The 19,709-nt window shown below is 31.1% G+C and overlaps 1 protein-coding gene across 1 annotated transcript; it reads right to left on the bottom strand.

The window, feature by feature from the left end:
• Nucleotides 1-1,224: 1,224 nt before the first annotated feature.
• LOC139480916 (protein AATF-like) lies at nucleotides 1,225-18,349 on the bottom strand. Its single transcript, XM_071263863.1, has 14 exons — nucleotides 18,201-18,349; nucleotides 15,149-15,313; nucleotides 13,620-13,830; nucleotides 12,921-13,114; nucleotides 12,511-12,588; nucleotides 11,736-11,873; nucleotides 10,970-11,066; nucleotides 9,632-9,814; nucleotides 8,020-8,128; nucleotides 6,336-6,452; nucleotides 4,402-4,538; nucleotides 3,235-3,315; nucleotides 2,536-2,607; nucleotides 1,225-1,401 (listed from the first exon to the last, which is right to left on the bottom strand). The coding sequence occupies exons 1-14, from the start codon at nucleotides 18,280-18,282 to the stop codon at nucleotides 1,293-1,295; spliced, it is 1,773 nt and encodes a 590-aa protein (XP_071119964.1). The 5' UTR covers nucleotides 18,283-18,349; the 3' UTR covers nucleotides 1,225-1,292.
• Nucleotides 18,350-19,709: the final 1,360 nt, after the last annotated feature.

Raw genomic sequence — 19,709 nt, 5'->3', positions numbered from 1 at the left:
TTTATCTGACCTTGACATCATTTTCATGGTTCATTGGTCAATGATACATTTTTGTAATTTTGTCAGTCTATCAGATACTAAAAGCAACATGTCAACTATATTTGGTAAATTGAATGACTGTATGGTGGTCAGGATCATCTGACTATAACCTCATTATCATAGAACATTGATAATGCTAAGTTTATGTGATACTTGTGGTAAAAACTTCATGTTGGACTTTCAACATAAATTCAATGATAACTTAAACAAGCCATACATTTCAGCGTGTGCACTTCTTGTCATTATTCAGCAACTGCTTTATCTAATGTTTTTTTTTTGTTATGTGAAATTCTAGTACTTCCTTATTAGTCCCTACGGATAAAGTGGAAGTGGATAACAGGTTTGCACTCTCTGTCCATCAAATCATTTTCCATGCTTTTTCTTCATGCTTTAAGATATTGATTTGATACTTAGTATATAGTTTGATCATGATCAGTTAAAGATTAAATTTAAATTTATTCCTGTCTGATGATTTTGTGCACAGTGATGGTCCTTGGTCTTTCGAACATTCAGGGAATGTAATCAATTGTTTTCCACAACCTTTTTTTTGTCATAATTGAGGATATTGATTTGATATTTGGTATATAGTTTTAACATGACCAGTTACAGATCAATTTAGAATGTTTTTCTGTCCAAAGATTTTGTGTAGAGTCGTGGTCCTAGGACTACCAAAATTCAGGCAAATAATCAGTTTTCAACACTTCTGTTATGTTGTTAAATGTTATTTGGCTATTGATAGGTTTTTTTTGCCATGGCAATTTCAATCTGTTTTTAACATATGAGTTTGAATATTGTGTATTTTTCCCCTCTCTTTTGATTAACATCCAGTTATATATAACTCAGAACTGCTTTGGTGGTTTCCGGGTAGCATGTTCTCCTCCAGTGCAGGAGGTCATATGCTCAAACCAAAGACTTTTAAATTTTTATTTATTGCTTTTCCTCTAAGGCATGAAGGCGCAAGAGCAAAACTGGTCAGTTCAGAGTTTGAATACTTTTTCTGGTTAAGGTGACATGTCAGCCTGCAGACTAATACCTTTTTAACTAGCTCGTTAAGCAGCCATTAGTCATCATCATATTACTCATTAGTCATTATAAAACCAACTGCAAAAATAAAAGACTCTTCACATGTGTTCCATTATTAAACAAGATTAATAGTATACTTGTCAAAATATAAAAAAAAGGAGATTTATAATTTCACTTTATTATATCAATTAAAAAGATCAATGTTTTCTATCTGTTATTTGCTAAAGTTGTCAGCTTTCATCCACAGTTCCCTGTTCAGACAAGTTAGTTCCATTCAATTTCACGGTCTCTTTTTCAGACTGGTATCTTTTTCCAAACAATGATTTAAACAAGTCATCTCTGTAAAAGAAAAACTTTATATACTCAATGATCTTTATATACTCAATGATCTTTCTATACTCAATGATCTTTCTATACTCAATAATCTTTCTATACTCAATGATCTTTCTATACTCAATGATCTTTCTATACTCATTGATCTTTCTATACTCAATGATCTTTCTATACTCAATGATCTTTCTATACTTAATGATCTTTCTATACTCAATGATCTTTCTATACTCAATGATCTTTCTATACTCAATGATCTTTCTATACTCAATAATATTTCTATACTCAAAGATCTTTCTATACTCAATGATCTTTCTATACTCAATGATCTTTCTATACTCAATGATCTTTCTATACTCAATGATCTTTCTATACTCAGTGATCTTTCTATACTCAATGATCTTTCTCAATGATCTTTCTATACTCAATGATCTTTATATACTCAATGATCTTTCTATACTCAATGATCTTTCTATACTCAATGATCTTTCTATACTCAATGATCTTTATATACTCAATGATCTTTCTATACTCAATGATCTTTCACTACACATTTCTATTTATTACAAACTATCTGTCCACTGTCAAATATTAAAGGTGAAGATTTGTTTTAGCAAAGCTTTTTCAATTTGTTCTATCTATCCTTAATGTTTACAATTATTCTATTCCATATTCTATCTCCTTCTTCATGCAAATCTCAATTTAAGCCTCAACTGGATTTGGGTTCTGCATCAAAAGTAAAACAAGGAAGTCACCGATAGAACTATTTTTTTTATCGATTTGACCAACAAAAAATCATCCTTACACAGGTAAAAACTATTTACATACTTTTTTCAATCTATGACATGAAATCAAACAGACCCAGAAAAATTGCCATTTTACATATGAGTGTGCTTGAAAATACTTATGTATATCTCATGTCATAGATCAGCAGTATTCTAAGTCATCTCAATGGCTAATAAAAGGCAGTCTAGTCTAATGCCAATCAAAAATACAAATACTTTTTGTAATGTTTTATATACTGGGTATGTTTTAGTTGATTATATATCAAATATAAGAATTTGAGTCAAATTGCTGAATATGAATTTGACATATAAATAGAAGTTCAATAATTATCAGAAGTAAGAAAATAATCAAGCTTACTTAGATTCATCTGTCCATGTTATGTTGTCCATTGGTGCCATAAAACTTACAAGTTTGGAATGGGCATTGTACCTGAAATAACAATTAACAAATTATTTAAGTTATATCAGCTAAAAACTTCATTATTAGTTGTATAAAAGAAGTACCATCAGCACTTAATAAAGAAATATTCCATTAAAATATTTATTGTAGAACAGACAAAAGACATAATATCAATCACAATGCTAGGGTTGGTGGCTGAAAAAATAAATAATTAAAAGGATCTGTGCTATAAATAGTCTCACAAAGTTTCAAGTGCAGTGTTTGGTAGCTGATTCATTACAATGGAAGTTTTCGTTGGTTTATCTTATCACCAGGTTTTACACAAATCTTAAAGGTAAAACCAGTTCTCCTGTGTTGGTTGATAAAAAAGAAGATGTGGTATGATTGCCAATGAGACAACTGTCCACAAGAGACCAAAATGACAGAGACATTAACAACTATGGGTCACCGTACGGCCTTCAATGGTTTGTTTTAAGTATAGTGTTTTGTGGACTTTTTTGGTTTTTGGCAATGGTGTTCTATTTTTAGACTTGATTTATTTTCTTGTCCTTTTTGTATCTAATGTCTTTTTGTCAATTGCTTTGTAGAAACAGACTTACACTACCATAACTTACTTCTTTTCTAAATAACAAAAACAGTCTTACTTATAATAATTACCTTGTCTTTCTTCCTTTACTGGCTTTGGTGTCAATCTTCTTTTTAACTTTATTTCGCAATTTCTGAATTTCTAACCACTGCCTGGAAGATACAAAGCAGGCAAAATATTTTAAACTTTATTTCAGTAAGCTCTACATATATATTCTTAATAAGGTCCTGATATAATATATATTTTATTAAAACTTACAGAGATTGATCCTAGGATATACTGAATTGTTCATGACTTGCAATCTAACTTGGTCATCATTTATCTTTTGTGAAACGGACTCCTGCATCTTGACTGTTGCTTATAAAACTTCACTAAAACTGAATTGTGTTTCATGACGGCTAAATTAACTTGGTTTTCACAATTTAAATCACAAAACACTAAAAATAAATTGACATTCAACATTAATCATTTCATATGTGGACATTCAGCAGTGACTTAAAATTTACTTATTGAAGGTACATGTAGTAGTCAATGGGTACCTAATTCAGTAAATGTTAGCCAAGCAATAGGCCTCTTGTCTACCTTGTGCAGCAATATGTATTCTATGAAGGAAAGGATAATAAAACCTACATCCTTGAAATGTAAAATACAGAGCTTTTGTAAGTTTAATTTTTTAAATTTCACTTAAAATCTAAGCTTAGTTAATATGGTATTTTCATCACATTCTCCAGTTAACCTAATTTACTGGACTGTGAAGTAAGGTTTGCACCTTAAAGACAAGTTTAAAACAATATTTTTATGAATAAACTGTGCAGGTTGACTTGGTGTAAATTGAAGAAAACTTGTCGAAGGACATGGTGATGCAGAGATATTTGCTTTGTGACACCAAATTTTTCTAGGAAAAAGCATCAATTGGTCGTCATGTTTATTTTATACTCTGAAGAAAGAATTTGGATAATGTTGTGAAATAGAATATGAGCTGTATCAGTCAATGAACTTATATATGGACTTTGATGGACTTTGGAACATTCAAATACATATAAAAGATGCATTTTTGGTTTTTTTGTGTAGATTTTCTTAAAACAGCTCCATTTACAAACAGTTGTAGACTTTCCATAGAGATTTTCTCAACCCCGAAATATGACAGATGTATTGATATTAATAAAGATAATGTAGATTTCTAACTGACGCAGCTGATATGATATTTAAAGATCAGTTCACTATCATCATCAATATACCTGCTAATAGCCACAGGATCTTCTATATCTGCAGTTTTACGTTCTATTAACTCCCGTAACTGTTGGTGATAAAAGTCGCTGTCATCAAATATCTCTGCATCATGATTCCTCAGATGGTCTCCTGTCACATCAGTTGTCTGTTAATTAAATAAAAAAGTTTTAAACCATCCACACAAACTTAAATATGAGCAAATGTAACAAAAATATTTATTTTATAAAAATAACTTTCATTGTCAGAAACCATAAGCTCTTCAAAAATTTTCAGATAAATTTCATAAAAGTACTGTCTGACAAATTAGCATCTAATTCAGAACTTTACCTCTAGACATACGATTCAGAAAGCTTTTAATAAGAAAGCAGTTTGTTACTCATGGCATATATCATGCTGATATCAATCTAAAACCTTTTTTATACCTAATCAGGGATCTCCATGACCTGTTTAATGATGGCGCCCCACCATTGTTCAAATGTCTTGCGCCATCGTCAAATGACTTGCACCATCGTTCAAATGCCTTGCGCCATCGTCAAATGACTTGCGTCATCGTTCAAAACTGTGATCGTTTTTATAGCCTGATGCCATTTTTTTAGCAATTATAATCAAATGCATGTAATTGCATAACCTTCAGGCTTTCTTTATAGTATAATCCAGTTCTAACGCCTGAGGAATATCCGGATTAAGATCGCTAATCACTTGTACCTGAGCTTGTACAGGTAGATCAACAAAGCAGACAGGAGAATATTATCTGAAGATAGACGATTCATTTGTCGAATTAAGTTTCCGCAAATGCTTATGATAATGCAGATTAAATAAATAGATAGATAGATAGATATGTCCTTGGTTTAACACATGCTTTTATTTTGACTTACGCAATCAGCATCCCCCTTTTTAAGAAGTACAAAATAAGACGTAAAACAGTGATTATTATTTCATCGCAAATAACTCAAGTACTGCTGTATTGTAACATTAATATAGAATTACTTTAAAAGTTAAAAAGTAAAAACTTTTAATATTTCCTGTAAATATCGTATCGTAATTCCGAATTCATTTCGTAGTTTACAATCAAATTGATACATCCGCGTTTCCGGTTTCTATTCAGACTCGAAAGATGCATGTTGCATATAGCATCGATTTGCTAGTTAAAGTCATTAAAAACCTTTTCATTTGACAACGTTCACGTTACAAATCTTTATAACCTTTTACATAACATGTATAACCCGTACGACTCGTTTTGTCGTTGCTGCAAACCAGCCATACCGGTAATGGGTTCATGAATTCTGAATTTGACAATTTGACAATGTCCGTGAAAAATAACTTCCACATGAATTTTAACCCCCATTACAATTACCAAAAACAGCAAGAAAACTACATTGGGACCTTCGTGATAGCTATTGGTCATTCTCGACTAAGGGAAAGGGAGGGGGCAGGAGGGCTTGCCCTTTGAAGGGTTACAAACGGCAATTATTGAAAATATATATACTTCTATATAGTATTTATAATGAAAATTCAAATAAATATAATCTAAATAAGCAATGAATTAGCATGTTCACCTATCCTTATGTGGAGGGATGAAATACTTTCGATCACGCTACACTGTAAGGCGTAGATACGGTTTACGATGGTGAAAGTTCCTCCATCGTTCAATTTTCATCCATGGAGATCCCTGCCTAATTACAAAATTACTACAGCATGTTGCTACTTCCTTCATCAACAGACACGATTACATTTCACCCAAATAAAAGACAATTTTATAACCTGTACAATTTTGGATATAAGAAGATGTGGTATGAGTGCCAATGAGACAACTCTCCATCCAATTCATAATTTTTAAAAGTAAACCATTTTAGGTCAAAGTACAGTCTTCAACACAGAGCCCTGGCTCACACTAAACAGCAAGCTATAAAGGGCCCAAAAAATTATCTATATTTCTACTGACCAGGTCATTGTTCATCTGTTCCTCGTTATTCTGTTCATCCTCAGGCTTACCCAGTACCGTGTAGACAGATCTCTTTAACTGGGTTCTTTTTATCAACCTTTCTTTGTCACTTAAAATCTAAATAAAAAACACACTGATTGCAAATAGTCCTGGATAGAAAAAAAGTTAAATAAAGGAAAACCAGAAAAGAAATTTATAGTAAGAATGGGCAAGGATTAAGAAATGTTTTCATCATGGTCTGATAAATGGCTTATTCTTTTTATAGGATTGTGTAAGGCTTGATAACCAAAATCATTTACTGAAAATAAATTATACAATATATATCACTGGTAATTTCCATTAACAGATGGATCAGATCTGGCTAATCAAGTGAATATTTTTGTTCAGACTTTGATTGTCCATATTGTATTGTTTTCTTTTTTTAAAGGATTTTGTGAGAAATAATGAATTCTTAAATCTGTTTGACAATAGGTAAGCCTGTGCTCTTTATTAATTACAACAAAAACATTGGATACATGTAAGTGTTTTCAGGTAATTGCATGTAATTTCCAAACTTGGTTAATTAATGTCCCTAATTTGACACCTTAATTCATATTGTATATAATTAATAATTCACTTATGTCAACCTGTTTCAGTTTAATCTTAAACCAATAAAAGATATAAAATTTAGTGTCAGCCTAATAAGCAATTAAGATATATTGGGTTCTGAAACTGAATCCAATTAGCTGTGTCCAAATACCCCCATCTTTAACGCTAGCTTCTGCTCTTGTTAGGTTATAAAACAAATTAATGTCCTATATTGTATACATTTTCACAGGCTTTCAATCATTTAGAATCTGTTTCCCCGTTGATTGATTAAGATTAAAGAGGTTTTGTGAGGTTTGGTGGTAGGTCGAATTCCTTCAATTATTTATTTGTTTAAAGTCAACTTATTGCCTATTACAAATATATTCAATTCACTAGATAAAGAAGTTCAATAAACAAGTTTACTCCATCTCAAAAACTAGAGGCTCTAAAGAGCCTGTGTTGATCACCTTGGTCTTTGTGCATATTAAACATAGGACACAGATGGATTAATGACAAAATTGTGTTTTGGTGATGGTGATGTGTTTTGGGCCCCCAAATCCTAAACCTTTGGGACCATAACCCCCAAAATCAATCCCAAGCTTCCTTTTGTGGTTATAAACATTGTGTTAAAATTTTATTGATTTCTTTTCACTTATTCAAAAGTTATTATCCGGAAACAATCATTCTTTGGACGACGCAGACGACGCCAATGACATGATACCAATATACGACCAAAATAATTTAATTTTTGCAGTCGTATAAAAAAAGAATATTTGGTATGATTGTCAGTGAGACAACTCTACGCCAGAGACCAAATGATGTTATAAGTAGAAGTTAACAACTATAGGACATCATTCAGCCCGAGATCATTATGTGGTAATTTTTCATTCAAAATTTTAATTTACTAAAAGTAATGTACAGAGCATTTCTGTATTTGTTTATTTATAATATTTGTCACATCATATGCTGTGCAATATCTCATGTTTGTTACTTATATTGTTATATATAATTTTAATTGATAATTGTAAATGCCCCTTATGAGACTACGGCTGAAATAACAATATATTTGATTTTATTTTGATTTTATTAGTGCAATATACTTGTGAAATGATCTTACCTGCTCTATCTGTTTCAATGCTGACTGTTCAAAGTTAGAGAATGATTTACTTTTGAGTTTACCACCAGACAGACGAGTCTTGTCGTACCATTTCTGGATTGTGTTATTTCTGTAATGATAATATTTAATATTTCAATCCTCTTTACTGAATTGATTGGTCCACTAAATTTCTAAAAATAATTGCAGCATCTTCTTACCAATGTTTAACCTTGCTTGCCAGGATAAAAACTTATTTGTAAAAATTAAGAAGTTCATGTAAAGTTTTGATGTTACAAAAAAAATGTTTGACAACCCAATGCAAAAGTGATTGTTATAAGATATCAATATTTCAAGTGTTACATAATCTTGGGTGCAGTGTCGCAGTCAATTTTGCTTAACTAAAAACAAAAGTGCACATGCTGAAATGTCTCGCCTTCTTTACTAATCATTGATATTATGTTGATAGTCCTAAATATAAAGGCTTATTGCAACTGTCACATAAACTAAACATTGACCAATGAACCATGCCATGTAGGCATGTATAGCTAACAATTCTTCCATACAACAAATATAGTTGACCTATTGCTTACAGTTTAAGAAAAACAGACCAAAACACAAAAATTTAACACTGAGCAATGAACCCTGAAAATGAGGTTAAGGTCAAATAAAACCTGAGCGACTGACATATAGATCATAAAATATTTCCATACACCAAATATAGTTGACCTATTGCATATAGTATTAGAAAAAAAAGACCAAAACTCAAAAACTTAACTTCGGCCACTGAACCATGAAAATGAGGTCAAGGTCAGATGACACCTGCCAGCTAGACATGTACACCTTACAATCATCCCATACACCAAATATAGTAGACCTAATGCATACAGTATAATAAAAACAGACCAAAACACAAAAACTTAAGTAAAACCACTGAACCATGAAAATGAGGTCAAGGTCAGATGACACCTGCCAGTTGCACATGTACACCTTACAGTCCTTCCATACACCTAATATACTAGACCTATTACTTATAGTATCTGAGATATGGACTTGACCACCAAAACTTAACCTTGTTCACTGATCCATGAAATGAGGTGGAGGTCAAGTGAAAACTGTGTGACGAGCATGAGGACCTTGCAAGGTACGCACCTACCAAATACAGTTTTCCTATAACTTATAATAAAACAGAATTTAACATTACAAAAAATCCTAACTTTTTTTTCAAGTAGTCAATGAACCATAAAAATGAGGTTAAGGACATTGGACATGTGACTGACGGAAACTTCGTAACATGAGGCATCCATAAACAAAGTATGAAGCATACAGGTCCTCCACCTTCTAAAATAAAAAGCTTTTTAAGAAGTGAGCTAACGCTGCCGCCGCCACCGGATCACCATCCATATGTCGAGCTTTCTAGGACAAAAGTCGCAGGCTCGACAATTATATAATTGTCCGTCAGTTTTCAGATAATGAAAGTGGACTGTATATAAACTGTATCTCAGTCAGGAAACTTTATTTTTATCTATCACTTTCTTTTTTAACCATGGCTTTATCAGTTTACATTTGACTTACGAGTTTGAATGTCTCTTTGTTATCTTTTACCCATCATTTTACAATTTAAACATATGTTTACCTGAATGTCTGGAAATCTTTATGTCTTTTAGCAAGGAACTCTGGATAATTGTCCATTTTAATTTTTCTTTTCACACCCACTTGTCCTGGTTCCTTTTTTTTAACTGGTTTCTCTTCCTCATCTGTATCGCTTGGGATTTCTTCATCGTCATCGTCATCTTTTGGTTGCTCTTTTTTGCCTTTTCTAAAATACATAAAAAAATTTAACCTATAATTCCAATTAGAAAAGTTTATATAGCATTTTTTCCTAGACTTCTTTTCATATCATATTACCAGAAAGCAATGTTTGTTCAATTAGTTGATGGAAGCAACTTTGTATATATTTACTAACTGGTTACAGCATCATTTTGTTCCACTTACCAATTGTGAATTATTTTATGGTGGATCTTTCATGGTCACTTTTTATAGCGTTCAATTTAACAGTTTATTGTCATTGGATGATAAAAATTATGTTATCATTCGGAAGTTTGTAAATCATTATTAATACATGTTTTCTATATTCTAATTTCTTTATCATTTGCCAGTCCTGTCAAGCCTTGCAGAATAACACAGTGTTAAAAGTACATTTTCTGTTTTCAAATAAGAGCTGTTCCATAAAAAAACCCAGGGGAGGCAACTTAAATTTGCCACTATGGGTGGATGTGAAATATTGTGTTGAACAGTTTAAAATTATGCAGGACTCTATCACTTCTATGGGTGGGCACTCTGTTTTCAAAGTGCCTTCCCTGGGTACCATGTATGTTTTAATGGAACAGCCCTAAGTTTTTTCTATTTATTTATAGAAATTGATATTTGAATTTACAATGTTAGATTATAATTTATCTTATTCCTATTGAATGGTTAATTCTTCAAATTAATTTTGATTTTCAGGAATATGGGATGTTCCATAAAAACATATATAAGACCCAGGGAAGATACTTTGAAATCTCAACTATGTGTGGGTGTTTAAATTATTTTGAACCGTGAAAATGAAAAGATAAATTCTAAATTGCCTCTATACTTGGTTACTCCATTTTTATAGTGCCTTCCCTTGGTACCATGCATGTTTTAATAGAACAGTCAAAATTGAAATATAAATCAAGCAGGATCTGCTTATCCTTCTTGAGCACTGGAGATAACCCCCTGTTTTTGATGGGGTTCATGTTGCTTAGTCTTTAGTTTTCTATGTTGTGTCTTGTGTACTATTATTTGTCTGCTTGTCTTTTTATTTTTAGCCATGGCATTGTCAGTTTATTTTCAATCTATGAGTTTGACTGTCCCTCTGGTATCTTTCGCCCCTCTTTTAAGTCTAGTTTTTGCATATGATTTTAAAGCATTTGGTCAAACATTTAACACTTACTGTCCGCTGATCAAGTGTCTGGTTTCTGAGTTCTGTAACATCAGTAATGTCTGTAACTGTACCAGTTTATCCAACAATTTCTTTAACATGGCTTGAGCTACAATATGTATATACATTTCTTTATATACTGTGGATTCAATACCATTTGTTGGTTACCAATTTTTATTGATTTCGAGGGTACAGAGGAACTACAGATTCAAATGTTCATCAAATTACAGATTTTCTAAAGGAATATTTGCAGACTTTGCAAAATCGCTACATCAAATATCCCCTTAACTCAAGTTTTCCTCAATCCTAGAAAATGAAAGAATCCATAGTATCTTGCCTTTTGTCCTAAATTTTAACCTGAATACTGACAACTTAATTTAGATTTTATCTAACGCAGAGATTTTTGTGATGTTTTTATTAATGCTTAATTTTGAAACAGGATATGTTGCAAAATTAAAAAACATGTATTTAGAATTTAGTTTTTATGCAGCATTTCCTGAAAGTGAAAGAATTGAGCTGAAATTCTTGTCTATAGTTAAACAATCGCAAAAACAAATGCACACTAAAATATCTCAATTTACAGAAGTGTTTGGTGTTTATTCCTCCATTTATTGATTTTTTTCATCGATAGTTTGTATAGCCAAGAGACTGCTTTCAAATAAACATTTTAATTACTATTTGACAGATATGAAACACATCATTGGCCATTTGTAGCTCTCTGGTGGAGAGTTGTAATATTGACAATCAAACATCTTTTTCTAATTTTTATTTGCCTTACTGTCTGCTGCTGACTCTTTGAATTCTGATCCGCCATCTTTCTCGAACTGTTTCCAGACATCAAACTGTGGCATCTGGTTTATAATTCCTGCTACTTTTTGAAGTTTTATTCTGCCTTCTAGAAAACTGTCCCATAATCCTGAAATTTATAATCTGAATGTTTACAAAAACACTGCATAAAGGCCAAATCCTAATGTATATTAACAAAATTACTCAATTTCAATGACCGTTTTCAACACTGTTTTCAACACTGGTTCTGCAGTATATCTTTGATAAAAACAAGAGATGGAAGTTTTGTTAAATATATCTTTGAGAAAAAAAACATTCCTCTCTTCTAGTTACATTTATGTACTCAATGACATGATGCATTAGTTAAGAGAAAGATGAACATAAAACAATGGCTGTTTTATCAAGTATTACAGAGCCAAATCATGAACTCTTGCAGTAATTGGATGACCAAAGCTTAATTTAATTTCGAAAGAATGTTGAATCTGTACAATATGTTTTTACAGTATCCCTTATAACACATAAACTATAGGAATAATTTAGAATATAAGAATAAGAATAAAGTTATTTAAAAAAACATAAAATAAAATGATCTAAAAGGGATTATTTGATCACTACCATCAAGACTGTTTACATTATGACATATGTGGTCATGCAAGAATATCTTTTGAACATATGAGTTATAATTCTGGCAATATCTTTTATTTATCAAAGACTTTGCAAGCCCAAACTATCATTTTAAGCATACATTCATAAAGAATTATTTATACCTAATTGTTGTTTGGCAGCTTCCCCTTTTTGTACCTCTTCTGCCACACTAGTCCTTGAAAAACTTTTCACATCTTCATCTATAAATAAAGGAAATAAAATGTCTTTCAGTGCTGGAAAAAGGCTATTTAATAATTAATAAAGTTAATCATGTTTTTCAAGTGTGAGAAAACAAAATGGTTCAGATATTTTTTAAGTATGTGTTGTCTTTAAGATCAATCCAGTAGCAAATATTACATGCAAATCAGGACAAAAATATGCCTCATGAATATCAATTCCAAACCAATTAAAGATAAATGGAAGATAGACAACAAAAGCATCAGTAATTAATGTCAAATTCCAGAAGATATGTTACAGTGTGACTTTACCCATAATACCTTGTTTTTTCTCTTTAGATTTGTACCCATAATACCTTGTTCTTCCTCTTCCTGTTCTTCATCTTCTTCCTCATCACCAGTTTCATCGTCTGACATATCCTCACCACTTACATCTTCATTGTCACTTTCATCATTTTCATCTTTGTTGTCACTTTCATCTTCATTGTCACTATTATCTTCCATATCATCATTATCTGCATACTTACTGAAGTCTCCATCATCTTCAAAACTAAACATGAAGACAAAGAAGGTTCTTCAAAAACTATTCATTGTAGAAAACTTTCATTGCTTCATTGACAATTTCATCTATTTCAATAATTTAAGTTTTCTGTCTTTTGTATTTGGTTTTCATAAAATAGATAAAAAATCAGATGAAAAATGCATCATCAATAAAGGAAAAGACAATGTCTGTCAGCAATAATAGCAAGATGAACAAACCTTATCGGTACCTAAACTTATATTTTTTTTGTTCAGATATTTTTGTTTCTTCAAATGATAAAACAGATGTAGATAATTGAAAAGATCTGAAGAACTTGTTTTTGCACTTCTGAACTTCTGATAACCAGTGTGCTCTTGTATGCATTCAAAGGTATGATGATTCAATTCAAAAAGGAACATCCCTTTAAGAAATCTTGATGTATAACTTTAGCACAATTTTTTTTTCAAAAGTATAAGTGATTGCATATATTGTAATTAATGCTTATCAATAAATAATAAAGAAAATAAATTATAACCTGAATCCTGGTTTACTTTCACTCAATGTTGCTGCTTTAAAACTTGATTGAAATTCTTCTAAATTATCTTCATCTTCGTCATCTGAGTTATCTCCCTTAGATAAAAGCTCATCATCTGAATCTGTTTTATCTCCATCTTCAGATATATCTTCATCTAGTTCATCACTTTCATCATCCAAATTCTGTTCTTTGTCATCATAAGGATTATTCCCTATAAAATTCATATTAGATATCATTAATAATCACATTCTATAAGATGCAAGGAAATTTCAAATTTAAAAATAATGATGTATGGAATATAGTGTCCAATTGAAAAGGTTTTCACATCACATTCCAAATTGCAAGCAGAAACAACAAGCTATTAAGGCATACAAGACTGTACTTTGACCTATAATGTTGTGGGTTTTTTTTTTTTTACAGATTGTGACTTGGATGGAGAGTCGTCTCATTAGCACTCATACCAAATCTTCTTATATCTATATACTAGTTTCTTCTTCTTTTTCATTAATAAAGCAAGATTGTAAGTGTTGCTGTGTTTAGCATACCTCACTAGAAACTAAACTTACGTTTAAAACATTAATATTGTATACTATGACTACAACATGATTTCTATTGAATTTTTAAATATCCTACATTTGTAACTATTTTATTTTATCATCAATTCAAATAATAATCTTCATTTAAATATTTCTAAAAATTTTGAATGTTCCTTTTTTTTTTTTTATTAAAGCCAATCATTGCAGATATTATCTCTTTAAAGAACCCAAAAATATAATAATATCTTTATACCATTTCGTTTAAATTTCTCCCACTAATTAAAGTGTAAGACCAAGTTACAGAAATAAACCTCAATAGAATCAATACTGACATATTTTTTTTAAATAAAAATGCATTTTAAATTTTAAAAAATATGAACAACTCAATCAAGATTTTATTCATAACCTCAGACACATACTTGTGTACAAGAGAACAATATATACAAACATATTAAGATAATACAATCAGATACCCATTATAAGACATATTGATTTTCTAAATCAAACATACGAGGCTTTATTCATAATGAAGTGCATGCATTAGCTTAACATGAATTCTGAAAATTAGCTAATGACATTTTAAAATCTTAGTTTTGGTTTCTGCTCATGCTGTGCTTACATTACATAATAGTTGTTAATTTTTGTGTTATTAGGTATCTTATGGAGAATTTTGATCTTTGGCAATCACACCACATCTTCTTAATTCCATATCACCTTCATGTAGAAATTACAAACAACTAGTATTTTAATGATAGTTTAAGGACATGCATATCTTGTAGGTAGCTAAACTCTAATTTTAATGAATTGTTGATGCAATAAGTTCCTTTACCAAAATGTATTCAATGAAGAAACAGATAGATGATGTGACCATACATATGTAAGAGTAAACAGTGTCATAAACTTGTCCCCTGTAAAATCATGTGACTAAAATGTATGCCTGTTTTAGTGGGCATATTTTTGTTTACTGAATAGTTGATGCTGTATATCTCTTACCTAACTCTTCCAGTTCATCCAGTTTTTTTCTAGATGTTCTCTTTCCAGCATATTTTTTATCAGAATCTGTCAACAGTGGTGCTGCCCTCTGTCTAAGTTTACTACTTGTGAAGGGGAGATCATCTACCTCATCCTCATCTTTCTCTACTAATCGTGCAGATGTATCTGAATATAGAGAATGAATATAAAACTTACGTCCAATTTGAAATTATGATTTATGTATGAGTTATACCTAGAATTTAATTCGTACCATAATGTAATCTTTTGTAACCATATAATCAGATGCAGAAGTTCATTATGTCTACACTCCATATGAATTAAAATAACACTATAATATTTTTGTCAGTCTGACTTTTCTTTATTTACCTTCACCAGGAACAATTTATATTTCTTACAGGAAGGATGAAAGACAACTTGCATAAACAATGATTTAACCAGGTGCTGTTGTATTTTTCTATGGTCGGGTTGTTGTCTCTTTGGCACATTCCCCATTTCCATTCTCAATTTTAAAATGAATTGCCCTTGTTGACTATGGCTCATTCAGGGCAAAACATGACATGCAAATATCTGCTTTGTGATGTTAAATTTTCCAAAAAAAAACTTTATAGGAAACTTGTCTATGGGAAACCGGACAATGTGACCAGGATTTTGAATTCACTGGGACATGAATGTGGTGATTATTCATTCTTTATTGCATGCAATCTAAAGGCAGGTATTGCTCTGAAAGAAAGATTACGCTTCAGTAATTATTTTCTTAAAATAAATATTATGAAACACAAATGAAATGTTAATGCAATTAGAATTTATGTATTGCTAAAGGTAAGACATAATTGTTTATATCAATGAAATAATGAAAGACTGACAGGCCTCAAAGCAAAAAAATATAAAAGCCTTCCAACATGAACACGTCCAGGACGTCATAATTATTTTAACTAGAAATTTAGAGGGCATTATTTTATAATGAAACAGATTCCTGTTTGCTTCATTGTGAGTAATGGGATGGAATCATAACCTTGTTTGGCTTGGAGAGTAGTGGATGTACGATTTGCAAAATCATATTTAAAGGTATCACATCCGTTGCTCCCAAAACAACATTTGCACCCTATATTTTTCGCCTGCTGGGTCTGTTTGCACCATATTTTATATTCAAATACCGGTTGAAATATTAGTTGGTTTTTTTTTAGTATATTTAAGAATTAAATGCTTCTTTTTGTAACTTCATTGGGGTGTAAAAGCGTTGACACAAGTACATTTTGTATGAAGGGCGGAACCTCTTCATTCTAATATTCTAATAATGTACACACGGTCAACACTTTTACAACCCTATGAAATTACAAAAAGAAGCATTCAATACTTATAATTACATCATGGATTCGTATCTACGAATTCTAGTCAAATTGGCATCTGGTTTAATCGTGACCTGGTCAAATCGGCACCCGGTATAGTCAAATTGGGACCTAGTCAAATTGTCACCTGGTTAAGGTAGCACAATACAAAGATTTTTTTACTTCCAATCACTAACCTTTAAAATGCTGTAACTTTCTTATGAATGCATACAAAATAATAAAAGAGGTATATATAGATAGATAAAAGATTAATCTTTTAAATGAATGCAATATTTTTATTATGCAATCATTATGTAATCAATTATTATGTAATTAGTGGCAAAATCTTGGTCAGTTCAATTGAATGAATTTAGCTCTATCATTTCTTTAGCTAAACAGAAAAATTTAACGGAATCTTAATCAACATATCATGGGCTTCAAAAGGGTGTCTCAAATTGTCCCTATGGTATTCCATTCTCTCATAAATCCCTAATTACATGTAGTGTAAACATCCTAACCACATAAAAGAAGATAATGTTTAATTAGGTGTAAAATTTGATCTATACATTCTATCTGAAATCTGAGACACCCTTTTGTAGATAATGGCCATAGGAACAACATGTAATAAAATCAACCCTCTAGGGATACCTATGCCGAGGCTAATTTCATTTGAAAGTGGAAATTTGGTGAAAAATATTTTAGACACAGTTAACATTATAATTGGTTACATAATTGTTGCATAATACTAACATTGCATTAATTTGAAAGAGTAATCTGTTAGCTATCCAAAACTACCACTTTTATAAATTATCAAGCATTATTAAGAAAGTTACAGCATTTTAAAACTTGGGAGTTGGAGTTATAAAATCTTTGTATTGTGCTACCTTAAATCGGTACCCGATGTAGTAATTTCGGCACCCATGATAAATATATGTATTTTTTATCAAGCATTTTCAGAAAAATATTGAGTTATTTACATTATTTAAAGTTTCTGTAGGTTTTTTCCTGTTCATTTTTTAAAATGTGTATTCAAGGTATTGGATACTTTTAATGCATATTTGAACCAGTTGAGCATTATGCACAATTGTTGGTTTAATGCTGTATAAACTTTCAAGAAAACCTTCTTTCTTGCTAATTATTTTCCATGCGAGTTTGATTAGTATTAATACTGGTAAAGACTCATAGTTTTCCCTTTAATTGTTGCTAATTTTCTCAGAAATTGTCTAAAATGCAGGTTGAGGATTACAGTTTTAAGTATCAGATATACCACTAGGGCCTCATAATTAAACAACATGGTAATGGCTTCATTGTTTTTTTATTCAGATTTTGAAGAAAAGAAAACATCAATGACTACATGTATAGAGTTAAAACTTAAAACAACAAATATGTTAATTATGAAATAAGTTATTAATTAATTCACTGAAAAAAAAACTTAATCAAAACATCATTCATAGAATGTTGGAAAAACTTCAAACAAATAACTTTTGTATTTTAACTGCTTGATGTTGGTTTTTTTTTTTACATTTTTAGGATTATTTAAATATATTATTTGAAATATTATTGGATGCCGAATTGACTTTCAATAGATGCCGAGTTGACTAAATGCCGATTTAACCAGGTGCCGATTTGACCAGGTGCACGTATCTACACTCCTGGCCGTACTGACAATAACTTTATAATATAAGTTCATCATTATTCTTTTCTACCCATATAAGAACATAATTTACCATCTCCAAAAAAATCTTCAGGATCTTTAAATTCTGGTACAGTTGATGATAATTTAGCTATCTGTTCGCGTAGGCTAACCATGCTTGCTCATGTATGCGAATCTGGCCATGAATAGTCTAGAAACTTTCCAAATGCAATCAACGAGAGTAAGCTAAATTTATTACACAGATTTCGAACTCGGTTCTTATTGTATTTAATCAGTACACGACACTAAATGCACAGGCATTCGAGAACGAAGTTCCCTTTTCTATGCAGAATTATGCTAATAAGGATTTGTAAAATGAGCATCTCGACTTTATTCTGTACTGTTCGTAAATATTGCTAATTAATGATTGTATCTATGGCACGGTCTCCTTATGGAATGACAAACACTGTAAATAATTGAAAAAAATAACTTTGGGATAGAGAGGATACAGGAGTTCAGCTTTTATAACAAAAAAAAATATAGTTATATTAATACACAAACATATTGGTTTCGAAGACATTTGGCAGCTTTTTGAATGTATTTCGTTTCGTTTCGTTTTGTTCCGTCCGTTCCGTTCTATTTCATAAGACATAAGACATAAAGCTTTATTTAGATAAATGGGGGAAAAACAGTTGACACATATACATTACAGTCTGACTTACACAATTATTATTCTTTAATATATTAGCAGTATGTGATATTTGATATGCAAAAGGTTTTTGCCTGTTTTTTATTCTTAACTTAAGAGAATTATAATTATCATGGCATATTTCAGTAAAACAATCCTTTAGACCTACTGGTTGGCTGATAATTATTTACTAATATTTCTTATGTAATACTGTTTGTATTGCATACCTTCAAATACAATACTGTTTTCGCGCTTCATACAAAATGTACTTGGGTCAACGCTTTTACACCCCCAATGAAGTTATAAAAAGAAGCATTTAATTCTTAAATATACTAAAAAAAAACAAAAAAACTAATATTTCAACCGGTATTTGAATATAAAATATGGTGCAAATAGATGAACGAACAGACGGACCCATAGACCAGAAAACATAATGCCCATAAATGGGGCATAAAAATGCACACGTAAAGTTGACATAGTTTTGATAGGTACGAAGTGGTTGCAAGTTCTCAGTGTATTTCACTACTGAAGCAACTGATCACATAACATCTGTACTCTCTCTCTCTCTATATATATATTTGAATCCTTTCAATGCTTACATATATAATTCTGTTTTGAAAAAATAAAAGTTTCCCCTTCTTGGCGTCCGAAAATAGTCTAATTAATACAGCTGGAAAATCGGAAACAAAATATGATTCTGGTATGTTGAAATTAGCCAGTTTATATAGTATTTATAGTTTTGTTTATAAAGTTGACGAATAAAATGCTCTATGAAATACAGCCACCTACTGTATAATTGATTATCGTTTGCATGGAATTTTTATACCACAGTTTCATTTACATAGTATAGAGGGTGACCCCCACCCCCCCACCCCCCCCCACCCCCCCAATCAGCGGAATGAATTGCAACCAAAC

The sequence above is a fragment of the Mytilus edulis genome, chromosome 7 (assembly GCF_963676685.1).
Source record: "Mytilus edulis chromosome 7, xbMytEdul2.2, whole genome shotgun sequence".
Lineage (NCBI taxonomy): Eukaryota > Metazoa > Mollusca > Bivalvia > Mytilida > Mytilidae > Mytilus > Mytilus edulis.
This window is presented reverse-complemented; position numbering and strand designations above follow the sequence as displayed.